The 19,897-nt window shown below is 49.0% G+C and overlaps 1 protein-coding gene across 1 annotated transcript in view; it reads left to right on the plus strand.

The window, feature by feature from the left end:
• The window catches only part of TG (thyroglobulin), a 250,852-nt gene that overhangs the window by 205,138 nt on the left and 25,817 nt on the right, over positions 1-19,897 (plus strand). The window contains exons 44-45 of the mRNA XM_081817144.1: positions 10,833-10,997; positions 12,008-12,175. Coding sequence (XP_081673270.1) covers positions 10,833-10,997; positions 12,008-12,175 — 333 coding nt within the window. The remainder of the gene's footprint in view (positions 1-10,832; positions 10,998-12,007; positions 12,176-19,897) is intronic.

Consider the following 19,897-nt stretch of genomic DNA (forward strand, 5'->3'; position numbering starts at 1 on the left):
TCACCAATCTGCACAACAAACCTCAGAGGTGTGGATAAAATCCCACCTTGGCAAAACGGATTTGGTGACGTTAGTTGATTTCCCCAAAATAACAAACCTGCCAAGCAACAGAGCAGAGATTCGAACGCGTCTTTCTGATTTCTAGATTCACGTTCTTACCACTTTTCTGCACCGGGGGTTGTTTGCAAGGGTTTAAGAGAGGGACAAGGTGGGATTAGCCGATGACATGCTAGCGTGCCAGTGTCCTGCTGGTTGTACCAGCAGAACCAAGACTGACAGAAGCTGTAGAAGCCAGGCAGCGTGCAGAGCTCCTCACACGACACATTTCTTGCACCCCTCACAACAAGTTTGTGAGGCAGGTGCTCTAGAGCTGTGGGACGGAGGCATAAAGACGTAATTTGTTCAAAGCCGAAGAAAAGGAAGGCGGCGAAGCCACAGTTCAACCCCAGGCTGTAATCCTCAAGGGCCAGTGCGTTCCTTCTCCGCTCTACAGGTGCACTGGCCCTTTTTCTGGGCCAGCTGGTCCCCGAAGCAAAGCTACAGGCCTAAGCGACTGGAAAGAAACATCCGGGCACTTTTGCAAGCTCTAATTATGAAATTATCTTTAAAAGGCAACCTATACCCGATGTGTGTGTATGAATCGCTGACTGAGAATGGAGGAAAAGACTCCCTACATTTTGTAAGATCCGTTTGAAATAAGGGGCCCATCCTTGTGTCAACCATCACTCAGTGTGACTTCTAATGGGTGATCGCTTTGCCGGCGAAATCAGTCCTTTTTCAGTGGCAAGCATTTAAATGGTTTCTGACAGCCAGAAGGTGACGGAGACAATTAGATGTAATGTTTGTGACAGATGGAAAAAGGCATTTTGTCAAGTCTGCAGGAACCTGGAGGAAAACCATGACAGGAGAGCAAGCTCCATTCTAAAGGGCAGAGTCAAGGCCTGGCTCCTCTCCTCTCCCCAAGCTGAAGTGCCTGGGAGGTTCCCCTCATGGGAGAGCTCCCCCGACAAATGCCCGGGCAAGGCCTCTACACTGTGCCTCCATAAGTAAAGGGGACAGTCATGTGGCTGAGCCACGTGGAGAGCAGGGCTTGCCAAGGTGTCTGGAGAAGGAAGGAAAAGTACAGAAATTTGCCTCCATCGCTGTTCCCTTTGGCACATGGAGGCTGGGCGGAGCTGTGGCTTGGGAGACAAACAACCTGAACCCAGCTCCCAAGCAGTGGGTGACTGGGGGCAGGTCATTTATCCTCTCTGGGCCTCTGGCTTTCTTTCATAAAAGGGGCACAGTCTTCGCTCCTCAGTCAGAGGTTTAGTAAGCACACACTGAGAACAGTTTGTAAAGGTCAGGGAACACAGCGGGCTCCCACTACGGGCTGCTACCTTTCTTCACTCTCCTCCATGTGCAGACACAGCCGGTGGGTAGTTTAAATTTGCAAACAAAATACACCAAGGCACAGCCTCCCTGGAGGGCACTTTGGCAGCCCATTGTGAAAAAAAAGAAAAAGGTTTTAAAAATATTTCCATGTAGAGTGCAGAGGTTAAGTGATGGTTTCTTAGCTAGGACTCCAAAATCACCAGCAGCAGAGAAAACCAGATACACAGGACTTCCTCGGTGTTAGAAACGTTGAGCTGCAAAAGCTACCATCAGGAAAGTGAAAGAGACAGAGTGGGGGAAAATGTTTGCAAATCACATATTTGATAAGGGACTTGTATCTGGAATATATGAAGAACGCTTCTAACTCAAGTCCAGAAAGACAAATAACCCCATTTAAAAATGGGCAAAGGATCTGAATAGGTATTCCTCCAAAGAAGATCTGCAAATGGCCCATAAGCACGTGGAAAGATGCTCAACATCATTAGACGCTAGGGAAGCAAAAATCAACATCACCACGAGATACCACTTTATACCCACTAGGGTTGCTACACTACTAATAATTTTTTAAAGAGACGACAAGAATCGGTGAGCATGTGGAGAAATCGGAGCATTCATACATTGCTTGTGGGAATACGAAATGGTGCAGCTGCTTGAGGAAACGTTTTGGCAGACTCTCAGGAGGTTAAACATAGAGTAAGCACGGAACCATGCAATCTTACTCCTACGTCCACAACTGAGAGAGTTGAAAGCACACGCACACATAACTGAATAGCAGCATTATTTACAATCACCAGAAAGTGGAAAGAACCCAAATGTCCACCAGCTGATGAGTAGAGAAGCTAAATATGGTGTATCTAGACAATAGAATATGACTCAGCAATAAAACGGAACAGAGTACAGTTACATGGATGCAGTGGAAGGATCCACATATCGCATGATTCCATTTATATGAAATGTTCAGAACAGGCAAATCTGCAGAGACAGAAAGTAGATTAGTGGTTGCCTGGGGCTGGGCATGGAGGTGGGACTGGGAAATGACTGCTAATGGGTTCATGGGTTCTTTGTGGAATGCTGACAATGTTCTAAAATTGGATCATGGTGATGGTTGCATGGCTCTGAATAGAACTAAAAACCACTGAACTGTATGCTTTAAATGAGTGAACTATAGGATACATGAGTTACATCTCAATAAAACCATTTTCCCAAGTTAGCTCTAGATGCCAAGAGACATAGCTTTAAAACCAATAAAATGTTCATCATGCATATATGATACAAAAATATTTTCCTTTCATATTTTCTCATGGTATCTCTTTAATGAGAAACCACTAAAATGTTACACAAGCAGCTCATGCAACACATTATCATCTGTCAGAAAAAAAATAGATACTTTCTGACCTAGAAATGCCTTTATATCAGGAAATCATCATAGATATGTGAATAGATTTCGCTATAAAGGTGTATGTACATTGCAGGGATGTCTAGAACATCATAAAACCGGAAGCAATAGTAGCTATCATTCATTGCATACTTACCATTATATGAAAATCATCTCATTTCTTCCCCTACAACAATCCTGTGGGGAAACTCTCAGTATCACTATCGTTCTTCTGATAGTTGAAGAAGGAGTCTCAATCAAACATCGACAAAGCACGGCTGGGATTTGCATCCGAGTCTGTCACATTCCACGGCCTGCAGGTGCTCCTACCCTCTCTATGACTCTTCCTAGCAGCCTAAGTACCCGATTGCACAATGGCTTTAGAAACAGTCTGGTAACTGAATAAGGCAATAGCACAGAGTGATATTCACAATTGACTGTCAGGTGAAAAAGACAGGTTTAGAACCAATATGATCTCACTTACTTCCTACATATAAATATATAAATATATAAATATAAATAGGCACATACACATCTATATGCACATACACACGCTAATAGTATTTGACAGCAGTGTTCCTTTGTTGGGAGTATTATGTGTAATTTTGATTTTCTTTGTTTTGCTTACCTAGATTTTCTATCATGGATTTTTGTGTCACTATTTTGCTCCACAAATTTCAAAAGATACTCTGTTTAGCCTTTAAATAAATTAGGGTAACACCTATGGAGGTAGGACAAGACATGCCAGCCTTTTTCTAGGGCGAGAAGAGGATTGACATTTTGGCAAGACTCTGATGACAGTCTCTCTTTCTCTCCCTCTCTCTCTCTCTCTCACGATCTCACTCTCTCACTCTCTTGCTCGCTCTTCTTAAATAAATAAATAAAATCTTAAAAAAAAAAAAAAAGACAATGTAAGCAAGAGCTCTACATAAAGCAGAATGTGGCCCAGTTATAAATTCCAGTCAAAGCAACTCAGTCAAAGCAACTCACTCCTGTAATGGGAGAAGCAGACTGTCCCCACTTTCACTGTCCTGGCCATCCCCGCAAAGATCTTATTTCTGAGTTGACAGCCGCGAGCCTCTCATGAGTGGGGTGGGAAATAAGGGTCTGTGATGTGTTTAGTTGTCACTGTTTTTTGTGGTAGGCAGTGCAGTGGAGAGACAGCAAGCTTTATAATCCCAGTTCCACATCATTCAGTCCCAAGACCTTGCACAAATCACCTAGCCACTCTGGGTCTCAGTCTCCCCATCTGTAATGTGGGGATAACAATACTTACAGGGTTATTGTGAGGATTGCATGAGAAAATGCGCACGAATGATCTGGCTCTTAAAAGGTACTTTATCAATGTTTAATTCTCGTCCACCTCCCTTGAAAAGTTTATATAACTTAGAGATGGAAAGATGGAAGTGGGGGGCAGGGCGTTGAGAGGCCCAGCAGGGCTCAGCAGGTACCCCACAACAAGGAGGGAGCATTCGGATGTGAAGTCTTGCCCCCCTGTTCATTTCCCCGAACCACCGAGAAACGAGGCTTTGGTTTTGACTTCTGCCATCAGCCATGATTTATGAAGGACTACCCCACTTTTCTTCACTGGAAGTTGATTTTGAAGGTTTAAAAAGAGCGGCAGCATAATTAGCCAGTAAGGTGCTGGCGGGCAGTCATCTTCTGATGACTGATCGTACTAACAGAACAAAGGGCAACGGAAGCCAGTAGAGGATTTTCCCCACCCCAGTTGAGTATACACTGCATTTCATGAACGCCGTGCAGTAGGTCTATGAGGCAGGCATTTACAGCTGGGGGGTGGGAGGTTGAGGCTTAAACAGGTGAAGAATTTTGTACCCACGCGCACTTCTTCACAAAAGAAGGAGGACATTCACTGAGCCTCCTTTCACATGCTCTTCTAGGCTGGGGTTCGTACCAGGACCTGGTTTCAAGGCCCATTAAGGCAAGAGCAACACAATGATATGGAGCGGACGATACTGGAAGGGCATGAGCAAGGGCTAAGTTATACCCTTGTGATTCTTGTTCAAATTCTCTGTGCTTTCATCCAGTAAAGCCAAGACCTGCTGATTCCTAAGGAGGAGGGAGAGAAGGGAGAAATGTCCTCTTGGGCCCAGAGACAAGGGTTTCAAGATAAAAGTTGTGTTAATTATCATCCCTGTGACTGAAGTTTTGCCAAAACTGAAATGCTACAAATTAGAGTTAAACTCGTGCTTTTGGGGATCAAGAAGATGATTTCAGTGTAGAAAACATTCAAGACAACACTAACATTAATGTGGATGTGTGATGGCTTTAAAAAAAAAATCTATCTCTGCCTTAGCTTCCAGAGTTCTCTCTGAGCTGTGTGGGCAGCTCAGTAATATCCCCCAGTTAAACTGTCAATGATATTCTGGTGGCAGCCTCCAGGTCAGGCCCCTTCCCAAGAGAGGAGCTGGTGAAGAGCAGTGGATGTGACACCTAGTTCACTCCTCATCCTTTCTCCTCAGACCCTGCAAGCCTGTGCTGGGTTCCCACTTCAGCACTGCTCTCTCCCAATCATCCCGCTCAATCCAGCTGACCATCCAGCCATTCATTCCAGTCCCATTCTGCTGGCTCCATGTTTAGTGAAGTCCTCTGGGGAACACGCTCTGTGCTATGCTCTGGGGGTAAAGGAGTAACCATCCCAACCTCTGCCATCAGAAGTGCATCTTCAGGAGGCTTCTGGGCTCAGTCATTTACTGAGACCCTAATGAGTGCTATACAGTGCTTTCAGTGCCAAGGATGCAAGGACAAATGATCAATGACATTCCTAAAATACTCTCTGCAACACCCTAGTCAAAAGCCTTTCCTGACCCCCTATTGCTATTCTGTATGCTATGCTTTACCACCCTCTGAATTTCATCTCTTACTTAGGCTGGATTCAAAGTCTTCTCAACTTTATTTCTCTCTAACCCCCATGCAAATGCCCCTTTTCACTCAGGAGAATAAATAGGCTCATCCATCTATCTGTTCATCCATCCATCCATCCATCCATCCATCCATCCAACCATCCATCCATCATCCATCCATCCATCCATCCATTTGTCCATCCATTTGTCCAGCCAGCCAGCCAGCCAGCCAGCCAGCCAGCCAGCCATCCATCCATCCATCCATCCATCCATCCATCCATCCATCCAATTTGTCCATCCATCTAACCATCCATCCATCCATCCATCCATTTGTCCATCCAACCATCCATCCATCCATCCATCCACCTATCCATCCATCCATCCACCCATCCATCCATCCAATTTGTCCATGTGTCCATCCATCCATCCATCCATCCTTGCCCTTATTCACACAGTCACTGGCTCACTCACTCACAGGCTCATTCACCTAATTTTCTGAGTCCCAGGCCCTGTTCTGGGGATGCTGGGATACTTGGGACCCAGTTCCTTTCCTTTCTAGCTCATGTGGGTAATAAGTCCCCTGAACCCATCTGCCATGCTTCCCCCAGTCTCTAGGAGTGGCTGTCCATTTCAAGAACTTCTGGTGTTTATGTGTGTGCTATCGTATGTCTGTGTGTATCTAAGTGTGCCCATGTGTGTTTCTGCCTGCAACTGTGTGTGTCTGAATGTGTGTGTCTCTGTGTGCGACTATATTGTGAGTGTATCTTTCTTGTCTGTGACTGTTTGTGTTTATATGCGTGCTTAGACGGGGGCAGGGTCTGGTTCTGAGGTGACTGTAGTGACTGACAGAGGTCAAGACCCCTGACAATGTTCAGAGGCTCCAGGGAGAAAAAAGAGTGGTCAGCAATTGGAGTTTTGCCTTGCATTATTTCTGAAGTTAGAAAAACACACACAACAAGAGGAAACTCTTTGCCCTTTAATAGCTAAGTCGGATTTAGATAAGTGCAAGCCCAGGGCCAGCCGTGAGACTGCTGTGTGACCAGGCAGGCTGAAGACCCCGCTGCCCCCACCCACTGCAGGGTCCCGTTAGTCCCCATGGTGCTAACTGCAATAGGAATACAACATCCCCTGTGCACAGGACCCCCACCATCTTGCGCATGTCCTTATGATGACCCTTAAAGTACAGTGTGTCATTCCTATTCACAGAGGAGTAGCCAAAGCCCCCAGATGTTAGTCACTCGCCCTGAGTCCCTTCGTCAGCGAGGAACAGGGCTGGAGTATGAAGCTGGTCCTTCTGCCGGCTTCAGACAGGGCTGACAGCCTGGTCTATGGACTCGAGACAGGCCCCGGCCTCGGACCTCATTCTGTCCCCAGAGCCCCTGCACTCTGTGCAGCTCTGCATAGCACACCCTACTCCAGCCCCGTCCTTTGCTCTCCATCCAAGTGCTTTAAAGTCAGGGCTGAGCCGGCCGTTGACTCTTTAACCACCGATTTTCCATGAAGAAAGACGTTTCCTTCAGCAAGATCGATTAAAACAATATACTTGAGGGAGAGGAAAGTTCTCTAAGCCATCGTGCAGTATCGCTGTAACCCACGCCTTTAACCACTTCCTCACGGTATCAGGAGTTCTGGCTTTTTATAGCCGCACACAGTGCTGAAAACATTAGAGGGCCCCTTCCCAACGTCAGCGTCCCCCATGGCCTACCTGCGGCCAAGGGAGGCTCAGCAGCCCCACCTCAGCTTGCCAGCTCAATTTGCAATCCAGAACATGGGGCGTTGACCTTGACTAATTTGAGCACATGTGTGTGTGTGTGTGTGTGCGTGTGCACGGCATGTGTTCTCTTAAGACAAAGCAGATCCAGTGGTTCTTAGGAAAGCCGGACCCCTCATCGTTGGAAAGAAACCTGCAGGCAGAATCACCTTGCCCCTGCGTATTGTCGCTGTGGTTGAATTCCTGGCTCTGGGCTGGCTGGGTATTTTACTTTCTCGGCTGCTCATTCTCACCATGTGCTCAGGCGTTAGGACTCTGTGTTTTACAGATGCTGAAGCTCAGAGCGCGCCACTGGCTGGGGTTCAAGGGTGCAGGAACCTTGCCTTGTGCATTTTGTAGCCAATCCTGCTGACAACAGGAGACTCTGAGCTTACCTAAATGAGTTGAGGACAGAAAGACAATGTAGATGACCGCTCCCTGTGTTGGGTCTGGGGACCCAGCAGCCAGCCCCATTCTGAGTGGCTCAGAGCTGTCAGAAAGGGCTCCCAGGCCCCAGGATAACACTGCTGTTGTCATGATCCACACCCTACGTGCTCTGCTCTCTCTGGGTTTAGGTTGCAACTGGCCTGACCTCTGACTCTGGCCATAAGTTTCCTCCTTGGTCCTGACGACTAAGTCGAGATAAGATGGTTAACAGTGCCACCACCTTTCATCGAGATCCTGCCCAGTGCATACGGAAGGCTGACCGGGTGGCTAAGGGCTTGGCCTTCGAGCCTGGCTGCCCATGTTCAGACTGCGGTTTGGCCTCCACCCAATCCTGTCATCCCGAGCAAGTCATTTGCGTCTCTGTGCCATGAGCCCCTTATCTATAAAATGGGATGACAATATCATCTGCCTCATGTGATGGTTGTGAGGCATAAAGCAATATCTATAAAATGCTGAGGACACATGAGGAACACTCCACCGAGGTTCTCTCTTTTGATTCTTAGGCATCTCACCCTCAGGGGAAGTGTGGGGAGTGGTATCACTGTGTCCATGTGACTCAGGAGGGAAAGGAGCTGGGTAATTTGTGAAGTCACCAAGTGGAGTAGGAAGCCAGATCAGAGGCTGTGTTCAGGGCACCGGACTGCATTTAGCTGCTGAGATTAGGACTCTCAGCCCTACTTATGGCCAGAACCAGCCCCAGACCCTGCCCTCTCCCCACCCCACCCAGGGCTACCCTCAGCTCTCAGCCCTACCTGCAGGACGGCCTATCCTCATTGCAATGCCCGTGCTTTGCCCATGGCCCTCAGTCCTGACTGTGAGGCATAACGACCACTGGAACTTTCTGGAAGCTATGCTGAAATGTGCTCCCTGACTTCAGGAAATCTGTTCAGCTGGAATCTCAAGAGGATGGGTGTCCTCCCCTCTGGGCATCTGTCTATTGTCTGTTTTATACAGTGGGTAATAGCACTAATGACTCAGGTAACAGGTGGACATGGGCACCTCCCTTTACAGTTTCCAGAATGCTTTCCTCTGCTATTCTTCAACGATCCTCTCAAAGACCCAGTGAGAGCAGCACCCTCTGATACACCCATTGCTGCATTTCTGGTATTGTGACCAGTTTCCGGTGTTTTAGCTCAGGGTAGGGTCTAGAAGGAAACATATTCTCTAGAGTCAGACAGATCAGTGCTCCCTTTACATTGGAGTAAGAGGGTACAGTTCAGCTCAAGAACACAGCATCTTGTTCAGGATATAAAAACACATGTGGCATAATGTGGGGTTGAGAGCATGGCCAAGGTGGGCTGTTTGGACTAGGGTCCTGGTTCTGCCAGTCACCGCTGTGTGATGTTGGCCAAGGTTCTAGACCTTTCTGTGCCTTAATTTCCCCTTATCTAAGAGAAAGGGGTAAATAACATTTACCTCTGAGAATTGTGGAGAGGGTTTAATGAGTTAATATGTACGAAGTGCTTACAGCTATACCCAAAACTTAGAAATTACTCAGTAAATATTAACCATCATTATTAGTTTTTGTTGTTGCCAAGCTCCCAGGTCCTGGTACCTATTAGATACTCGATAAATGAGAATTTTCCTTTCCTCTTGGAGCCTCAGTTTGCTTGTCTGCAAAATAAGGATGGTGGTTATACCTGCCTCCTATTACTGTTGCAGAGATTGCAGGAGACACAAAGTTCCTTCGAGGGTGAGTACTTGGCAGGTGGTTGGAGGCAGGCAGGCCCCTTAGTAAAGAGCTTGCTCAGAGAGCTCACCCACTGCTCCGCCCAGGGGCCTGGAACACAAAAGTTCTGGAGCCCAGCTGCCTGCATCCATAGGCGGGCTCAGACTCTGGCAGCATTTGTGGCTTTGGTCAGGTTACTGAATTTCTCTATTTCTTTATTTTCATATTAGTGAAAATGGGGACAATGACAACAGCTAACTTACACAGCCTTGGTGAGGATGAATGAGATAAAGTGGGGGAAGCTCTTGAGTTAACAATCGAAGTCCTCCGGGAGCTTGGGTGGCTCAGTCCATTAAGCATCTGGCTTTGGCTCAGGTCATGATGTCGGGGTCCTGGGATTGAGCCCGGCATCGAACTTCCTGCTCAGCAGGGATTCTGCTTCTCTTTCTCTCTCTCTCCCTCTGCCCCTCCCTAGCGCTCATTCTCTCTCTCTCTGAAATAAATAAATAAATCTTTAAAAAAAAAAAAAGACAAAGTCATCGATCAATGGCCCTTGCTGTGTATTACCAGTTTCAGTGGTACTGGTAAGAGTTCTGGTGCAGGTAGGCCCACTGCACGCTCCCCCAACCATTGTCCCTGATGCTGTAGTATGCAGCATCGTCTGAACTGGGGGTGGTCTGTAGACGGAAGGCCCTGGGATTGCACCCTAGCTAAGGCGCTGAGCCCACCTCTTCCACCTGGGCAGAAGACCAATCCCACCAACAGTCTAGGCCTGGGGATGAACCTCCTGGCATTCCCGCCACCTGCATTTCTAGAGGGGAAAGGCTCCCAGCCAGCCAGCATTTGACAGAGACTTGCATTGACTCTGCTGGAAAAATTTACGTGCACAATGACTGTGTTTCAATCACCTTCTAGGTGGGCATCTATTTGCAAGTCCAACTCTGTCTTAACTGAGCCAGGAAACTTGCTATTTAAGGAGACCGGGGAGGTGGGGGTGGGGGATGTGGACAAGGATAATTCTGGTCCTTATCCCTCTTCAACCACCATCAGCCCCTGGCCCCAATATACAACTTTAGTCAATGATCACTCTGTCCAAGGCCCACACTTCCCAGGTAAGGAAACGGAGACCTAGAGAGACACTCGTTCAAGATCACATGCGGTGTTGATATGATATCTATCAGTCCTGACCTCCCGAATGCCTGTGGGCATCTTCAGGAAGGGTCCTGGAACTTCTGAGTGTGGATGAACGATGCAGAGCCCTGATGTGGCCCCGAAGTCTCTGGGCTGATGAGCAGGGGTGGTGGGGGAGGAGACGATCTAGACTATTCATCCTGAGTCTGCGTTCTCTTCCAGGGTGGCTCTGCGTTCTCCCCAGCTGCTGTCATCAGCCAGGAGAGGGCTCAGCAGCAGGCAGCCGCTTTGGCAGAGGAAGTCAGCTGCCCCACCTCGTCCACCCAAGAAATGGTGTCCTGTCTCCGCCAGAAGCCTGCCAGTGTCCTTAATGACGCCCAGACCAAGGTGGGCACTTGTGTGTGAGTTGGGGAGGGACACTCTCTGATCTTTTCCAAATGGAAAACCAGGACTAGAAAGGAGACCTGACCCACCTAAGGCCACACAGGAGGTGGATGACCGGCCAGAGCCCGAATGTGCATTCCCTGACCCCTAGCACCAAGCGTGGGCCCGGCACATAATGGACCAAGCATGGGTACTCAAGGTGGACAGGTCTCTCTGCACATTGGATTTTAACTGTAAAATATAAATGTAAAATATAACGTGGGCCTTATAGAGTAGGAGGATAAAATGAAGTGAACCACGTCAAGGGTCTTGATTGTGCCAGAACCGTGGTGGCACTCTGGCAGGTCACAGCCACTCAAATGGAGCATGATGGTCATACCTGCAGTGGATTTGGGCCACCCCATCCTCGTACACAGGACAGCTATGTGCTCCCTTTTCCGCCTGAAAAGATCCTGCTCACAGCCCACAGTCACTGGCTGTCCCTGACATTGATGAAGGGGACACTAGCAGGAGGAACTTGTCATTTGAGCCAAGGGCTTGATGCCTTCAGCCATGGGCCTGGACTCACAGATCTGGAGCAGGTCTGACCCTCAGCTCCCCCGGGTGTGGGCTCCTGAGAGAGTGGCTAGAGCTGATGAATTTCTCTGTCAGATCCTGCCTTTGGCGACCACCTACCTACTCCTAAATCAATGTCTACTCCTGCTCACTTGCACACCTATGGTCTCAGGCTTACCTATGCCTCCCTGGGGCTCTGTTGTCACCTTGGTGGGGAAGCTCTGGGGACCTGCTCAGAGCGAGACTTGCCTTCCAGTTCCTGGCCTGGTGTCCTTCCTGCCTGTTGTTCTTGTCATTTTACTACATTGTCCAATACAGCCCCAGATGGATAACCGGCATCAGCGTTCATTACAGTTAAAATCTGATTAAGCGAAGCAATGCAACTGATTCTTCTAGAACCATTTAAAAAGAAGGATAAAATCTGTACGCATAATGGCCTCCCTTTGTACCCAATGTAGCTCCTGGCTGTGAGTGGTCCTTTCCACTACTGGGGTCCTGTGGTTGATGGCCAGTACCTCCGAGAGGCTCCAGCCAGAGCGCTTCAGAGGGCTCCGCGGGCGAAGGTCGATCTGCTGATTGGGAGTTCTCAAGATGACGGGCTCATCAACAGAGCAAAAGCCGTGAAGGTAGGTGGAGAGGAGCCTCAGAGGTCCCCTGTTGGCTGTGCCTCGGTGGCTCTGGACCTCTAAGTCTGACGGTGGTCCAGAGTCACTGACTGATTCGCTCATTTACAAAATAATCTCTACAGCGTTACTAAGTGCAAAGGCCCTATAAGGAGCTTGGGAGACGGTAATGGGGGGACCTGTTTCAGACATGGGACACATGCAGGGTTGTGAGCAACACAGACACCTTCACCCCCACATCCACAAGCTCCATCTGCGAGTGAATCACCGTGGGAAGCAGCGCGCAGAAGCTGACCAAGGAGCTCTGTGAGCTTTGGGGTTCCAGGCGATGGATAACCCTGCCCCCTGAAGGACACTTGCCCCACTGAGGGGGTGGTCAAGGTGGCACCTCTTCTAGTCCTGGCCCCATGCGGGTTTTCTTCCCTGGGAGAACTGGGCAGGGGGTGTACCCTGCAGCTGGCAAAGACGACTTCATGCGGCTGCTTGGAGACACAGCAAAGTGGGAGAAAGCTGTAAGGTCTTCTGTCTGTTTGAACACTCATTTCCTGCTCTGACCACATGCCCTCATTCCTCACTAGGATGTGGCTCACCCTGGAAGAGGCTGAGCACGCTCTCCTGTGGCCTGCCCCCCGTCCTTGTCAGGCTGCTCTTAACAGATATTTTAAGTCATCAGGCCTGGGATGGTGGCCACGGCGCATGAAACCCGGGGAGCAGACACCCATGCTCAGCATGGGGCTCTGCCCAGCTCTGTTGAATATAAGGCAGCACAGCTGGAATTGAAAAAAAATCATTCACGCAGCCTCACGCGATCCTGCATTGCCTTGCATTTGATTCCTGTTCCCTCCAGTAGTCTGTCTCACTTAGGGGAATCTGTCTTACAGCAATAAAAACACCACTTTGACATGAAATATATATATATATATATATATATATATATATATACAGGAGTATTTATCATAGTATGAATTATTGTAGCAAAATGTTGGAAGCAACCCAAATGTGCATTAACAGATCAATGGTGGACGAAGTTAGGCTACACACAAACTATTAAATATTATGCAGATGGTGAAAGGGGTGAATCAGATTCATCTCTCCTGGCTTGAGGGATGCCTATGACATGTTGTTAAATGGAAACAAAAAACAAGAATGCAGAGGAATTGTGAAATTAAGGGGGCATCTGTATTTTTTAAAACCGCCAGCCTGTATCCATCTGTAAATACGTAAGTGTGCATAATTTTATATTTCTTTGTGAAAGGCTTATAGTGTGGGAAATTATACAGCAGGCATTAACATTGGCTATCTCAGAAGGTGTAGCAGCGTGAAAAAGGATATTATGAATTTAATATTACTAATAGTACTAATATACCTATATGCGTAAGTTATACATACATGCCCATGTTACATATAAAGTGCATGTGTGTGTGTGTGTGTGTATAGATACATAGAGAAAGTGTTGTGTGTGTGTGTGCATGTGTGTGTGTGTGTGTTGGGGGTGGTTTGTGTAGGTATGTTGGGGGGCTTGGTGTAGAGTAGAACTTAGTCATTATTATTTCCTGTCCAGTTGAGAAAGAACGTTTGCATCTGATCCATCACTGTGTTTTCCTGCCGAGCACCCACATATAACACAGCCCTGACTTCAAGGGGCTGTAACTTAATTATCGAACCAGACTGACCCAAGATGCCCCTTCTCCACCACGAGCCCTGGGCCTTTCTTCTCTAAAGTAACGGGTCTTCGAATGGCTTTTGATCTAGCCCTTCATAATGTAAACATAAATCATATGCACGTGTACTCCTGTACTAATATACTGAATTTCTATGAAAGAGTCATGAAAACATAACAAATTTAAAGCATGAGAAAGAAGTGAATGTTTTAAGATTTATGCTGCACTCTTGACACACTCCACCCCGGAGATGGTGATCTGCAGCATGAGCAGTGTGGAAAGAGACAGCCACTCGCCCTGGACCCTTCCCCAGGCAACATCTCATCTTATGATGCCCTACGGGGATGTGGGGATCTTTGTGCAGAAGAGACTATATGCTCACAGCTCTGATTCTTTGGACCGTGTGTTGACAATGTATCCCAGCCATCTCTGATTTTAGAGAAAGGAAGAACTACTTTTCTACTCCCAGGAGCCTGGGGATCATCCTGGACAGGTGGGAGGGTGCAGGTCCTGGCAGCTAGTTCCCATACCCCTCCACCTGCAGGTCTGGCGGGTGGGGCTCTTACCATTGGATTTGGGGCTGTGCTGGCCCCAGTCTGTAACATCTGTATTACCAGCCCATTGTAAGAGGGCTGTATGGCCATGTGGCCGCCTTGGTCTTCCCTCTTCCTGTCCTGCAGCGTGTTTGGGAGTCTCTTGGCTCTGTCCTGATCTCTGAGCCCCCAGCCAGGAGTCTGGATCCAGAGGACTAGGATCCCTCCTCAGCAATGCGTTTTCATTCCTCTCATTGACTTTCAAGGAGATGTTGCCTTGGTGCACTTGCGAAGAAAGATGGTGTCTGCCAAAGGAGCTCACTGCCCACACCGGGGCATGGGTGGGAACGTGTGCCCTCAAGTCCAGCACCAACATAGGGAAGGCATGGGGAGGGCACGGCGGAGCGGCGGCCAGCCCTGTTCCACGGTTGTTATCCAAACCCCAGTCCTGGGGCAGAGGCCCCCAGGGCCCATGTACGCCTGGTGAGAGCCTTCCTCTCTTGCTTCCCTTCTCCGCTCGTTCTCTTCTGAACGTGTGCTAGTCCAGCCGCTGCGTCGATTTGTGAGCCTGCATCCCGCCAAGAACGCATCTGGGGAACTGAGGGAGCGGGGGTAGTGATGGTCCAATTGGAAGCCAGAGCCACAACTGCGATGCCATTATGTGCTGATGTCTCCTGGACGGGTCCCTCCAGCCCAGCTTTATACGTGCAGCCTGGGCTTTTCCCTTGGACTCTAGATTGGTTTGCCCCAGTCTATTTGCCATCTTCCTTCAGATGTCTCATAGCTTCCCGCTCTTAACATCCAGAAGGGGCTGCTGATTCTCCTGTGCCCCGCCCCAACCAGCATGTTCTCCTGCTGAGTTCATCTCCGTAAACAGCAGATCCTGCTTCTGCATGCAGGGCTGTAGACTAACGGTCATCATGACTCTGCTCCCCTCCATCCTACCAGCATTGCGTCAGCAAACCCGGCTGGCTCTATCTTCCAAGTGCACCCAGGATCCATCCAGCCTCACCGCCTCTTCTGCCATCACCCTGAGCCATGCCATCATCTTTCTCCAGGATTAGCCCCCAACTAGCTCCCTGCACCCCCTGTGATCTGTGAGGACCACAGTGGCCAGAACCATCCCTCTACATTATGTCAGATCCTGTCACCCCCCTACTCAAAGCCCTCCCGTGGCCTCAGCTTCAGAGAAGCCATAGTCCCTACAATGACCACTACTCGATGTGGCCCCTGTTTGCCCTCTGACCCCACCTCCTGCTATCCCCCGCCATGCTCACTGTGCTTAATCCCAACTGATCGCTTTGGTGTTCCTCAGATATGCTGAGCATTCTTCCATCTTAGCATCTTGACACATGCTGTTCCCTCTTCTAGAATGTTCTCCAGATAACTCGCTGCCTCACGTCTTCAGGGTCTGCTTCTTCAGAGTATTTGCTTGACCCCCCCACATGGAGAGGACAACCTTATCCCCAGCATTCTCTCCCCCTTACCATGCTCCCCCTCCTCATCACTTGCACCCCTTGACATACTATACATTGATTTGTCTATGGTATTTCTTCCCCAACTAGAATGTGAGGTCCTTGAGCATTGTTTTATCAGTTTTGTTTTCTACTTTATCTCCGGTGCTACAAAGTGTCTGGTATACAGTAATGGCTCAATGACTCTTCATTAGATTGAAAGAATGAAATTTGGGAGACCTGGGTATGTGCCAGAATCTAACCTAGGAGTCTTCAAGGAAATAATTCATCCCAAACAACCCTATGATCTATGACCTATGATCTATTCAGCTGGGAAAGCAGTTCAGAGAGAGAGCAGAATTCAAATCCAAATCTAAATCCTGGATCTAAGTTCAAAGGCATCCTCTTCCAGGTATGCCCCTCTGGAAAGAGCCAGGTCCTCCCTCCAAGAGCTGCCCACACACTCACAAGTCTGGTGGGTACTCGTAAGGTCACACAGCTATAACGAGGGCTTCTGCGTGCGAAGGGCCTCAGAGTCCCACCTCCACTCTCACTGTAGCTCAACCATGACCCTGGGAGGTAGATGCCCATGAATTGGTATTTAACACCGTTTTACTGAGGAAGAAGCCTTCCAGAGGTTTCATGATTGTCCCAAGGTCATCAAACAAGTCACTTGCAAAGCCAAGTCATTGAAGATCCTTTGGCTCCAAATGGGGAGCTTTGCTCCCAACCCCATATGTCCTAAACCCTAGGACAGGCATGGCGAATGCATCAGCACCACCCGTCCCCTCCCAGATGCAATTGTAGCCCAGAGGAGTCCTCGGAATCCTGGCCAACTCAGGACCACAACATCGTCACGTGGACACACAAGTGGGAACCTAGCTACCAGTTGCCCTCTACACACAGTATTGAAGTTACTCTTTTATCTCAAAACACCTGCTCATGCATGACCCTGGGGTGCCTTCCCTTGCCTCAGCCTGCTCATGACCCTCATTCAGTCTTGGGTTTGTGGGTTTCTCCATTTCCCCCCAGAAGATTCCAGTACCTGGGTCCAGCTAACATTAGCTGAGGGGAACCCCAGGATGGCACATTCCCGAGGGCCTCAATCCCAGTGATTCCTTGTCCTGAATCCTTCCATATCAGCCCAGCTCCTCCCGCCCATCTGTGCTGAGAAGCAGGACCTCACAAAAAACCACCACAGCCTAGAGCAGGTGTCACCCACGTTTTCCCAACACCAAGACCTGTGTGTTTAGTCATGCAACACTCCGTGAGGCCACTTACTATGTGTCAGAGGCCATGCTGGGTATTTGGGGTGTAAGTACACATTCAGTCCCTGCCCTCAAGGAGCTCACAGTCAGGCAAGGAGATGGGAAATGAGCGGAAGTAAATAACTAAAATACAGTGGGATAGACACTAGATGGAGAGATGGACATCCTAGTGCTGGGCCTCAAGAGGCATTTGGGGAGGAGGGGGCTGCTGGAGCCACAGGGCCTCACCAGCAAGAGGGTCACAGTGATGAAGGCACTGACCAGGACCCCACCCCCCAAGCCAGTAAGAACATTGGGGTTCCCCAGGACCTGAGCCTTAGATTCCTTATCTGTAAAATTGGGAAATGACTAGTTCATATCCTCATTAAGATGTTGAACGGAATCATATATGCAGCGGTGTCTGGCAGCTAGTACATGCTCAATAAATATTAGTTCTTCACCTAGTTCTTTAAGGTATTACTAGGATTAGTGTCCAAAGCTATTGTCCCTGATCCAGAGAATTCTCCTGAGAAAGCAGGAATACAAAGGACATACAACCACTGAATCACCTCACCTGACCTGAGCCAGTTTTCCAAATCGTGGCAGACGCACACACATGCTTTTTCCTTATGCCAACACTGCCTTCATACCATCCAGAGCCCAACCCACAAACACATACCGTCCGGCTTCCCGGGGGAAGTCACACGAGTGGTAGGCATCCCTCCCGCCCCAAGGGAGCCCCTGGACCCACCCATCACTTCAGCAGAGACCCTCCAAATCCCACAGACCAAGGAGGGCGGGTGGGCAGGGCTTCTAGCAAGTCCATGTGAAGACCCTCACCCACCTCCCACCCCAGGCCAGCTATGGGCCACACAGAGAGTCCTAATGACACCAGCAAAGTTAACAACATACCCGTGGAGCATCACGGCTGCCTGAGATGCCTGGAAAGCCTCCGCTCTCGGAGAATGATCTTATTTTCTGAAGTAGCAGCTTTCTGTTGAAATTCATCAGTCGCTGCGGTAGGGATTTTTTTCCCCTCTTTTCTCTCTCTCTCTTTCTAACTGGTGAAATTGACAGTCTGCCTACATTAACCGGGCATTAATTTGCATGATCAAAAGCAGATTTGTTCCAAGATGCACTGTTCTGCCTTCCCCTCCAAGCACAAGCATCTCTAAGGAAGGCGAGAAAAAATCAGAAACAGCGCCGCCACCGTGCCCCAAGCTTGGGCAGATGCTGGCCCCGTCCAGGAGCAGGTGGAGTGGGGGCCCTTCGGGGAGTGGGGAGGGGAAGGCAGCCCGTCTGAGAGTTGGAAGCAGCACCTGGCAGCCCGAGGCGCTGGCACCAGCCCCAGCTCAGGAAAATCCAGCCTTTGGTGACAGATTATAGCAGAGAAGCGTGCAGGAGTCCCCATGAGTGCACACCATTTCCCGAAAACAGGCACTTGAGTGGGTGGGTGTTAGGGTCTGGACCCGAGCCGGGCATGGCGGGGCCCTGTGGAGAACCCATGACCTGGAATCAGAAAAATGGGTCTCAATTCCTGGCTTCAGTCACACAATTCAGGCAAGTTGCTTAACTGGTCTGAGCCGCAGTTTCTTTATCCTTCGGTGGGCACAGTGAGACCACCCCTGCCTGTCTCCTGCAGTGTGATCAGGAGGCTTCTAGGCAAAGGAGACAGTTCCCCATACCAGGGAGCCCCGTCGGGTCCCTGGCTCTGGGCCACCCTGCAACCCTGCAAGCCCTCCAGTCCAGTGCTGTAGCTCCCGGGCTCACACAGGGCGCCATGCCTGAGTGTTCTGTGGCCCGGCCAGGTTCTATGATCCTGCTCTGTTCAGAGAAAGCCGGAGATCGGCAGGGTTGGCTTATCCCTCCAAAATAGTAAACATATTTTATGACTGCACTGGTAAAGATGAATGGGACGTAGTATTATGATGACATTTATTTTTTTTTCTGGTCTTAAAAGAAATGAAATTGAAAGGAACATTTATGTTGTGGGGCCTAAAGTTATGGGGGGCCCTAGGCACTGGGCCTACTACGCCGGATGGAGTAGTGGGCCCCTTAACATCCACAATAAGTGGAAGAGGCAGGAACGGTGCACGCCTTAATTCATGCACACATCCAACATATACTCACTAAGGGGCTCACCTCTAGGCTGCGGGGGGAAAGTTGTACCCCAACAGATAAAGCCTGTGCAGTTCATGTTCTAGTGAGAAGACACAGACCATGATGTGTGAGCAAATACATTAAGAATTTCAGGTCTTGACGGGCGCCTGGGTGGCGGCTCAGGTGTTAAGTGTCTGACTCTTGGTTTCGGCTCAGGTCATGATCTCAAGGTCCTAGGATCGAGCTCCCTGTTGGGCTCTGTGCTCAGTGCAGAGTCAGCCTGAGATTCTTTCTCTCCCCCTGCACAACTCTCTCTCTATAAAATAAATAAATAAATCTTTTAAAAAACCAGATCTTGAAAAGTGCTGAAGAAAATGGAAACACGGATCCAAGGCACTTTGGCAGGGAGGACTGAGACCTGAAGGATGAGGCGGGGCCAGCTCTGGGGAGATCTGGGTGAAGAGCTAGTGCAAAAGCCCTGCAGCAGGACTTGTTTGGAGGACATAGAAGGCCGGAGGGCTAGGAGACGCCGTGGATAATGGATGAGGGGTAGCAGAGGAAGTGGGATGCGTTGGCGGTGACCCGTTGGATGAGATCTCATTGGCGTCAGGAGAGTGATTCTGTTCTACTTGCAATGGGCAATTATTGGAATGTTTTACGCTAGGAAGTGATTATACTGATTAATCTTTTTCTTTTCTTTTAAAGAGCATTCTGGCCACATAGAGTTGAC

Source organism: Leptonychotes weddellii, chromosome 4 (genome assembly GCF_054177405.1).
Source record: "Leptonychotes weddellii isolate Sample4059 chromosome 4, ASM5417740v2, whole genome shotgun sequence".
NCBI classification, from domain to species: Eukaryota; Metazoa; Chordata; class Mammalia; order Carnivora; family Phocidae; genus Leptonychotes; species Leptonychotes weddellii.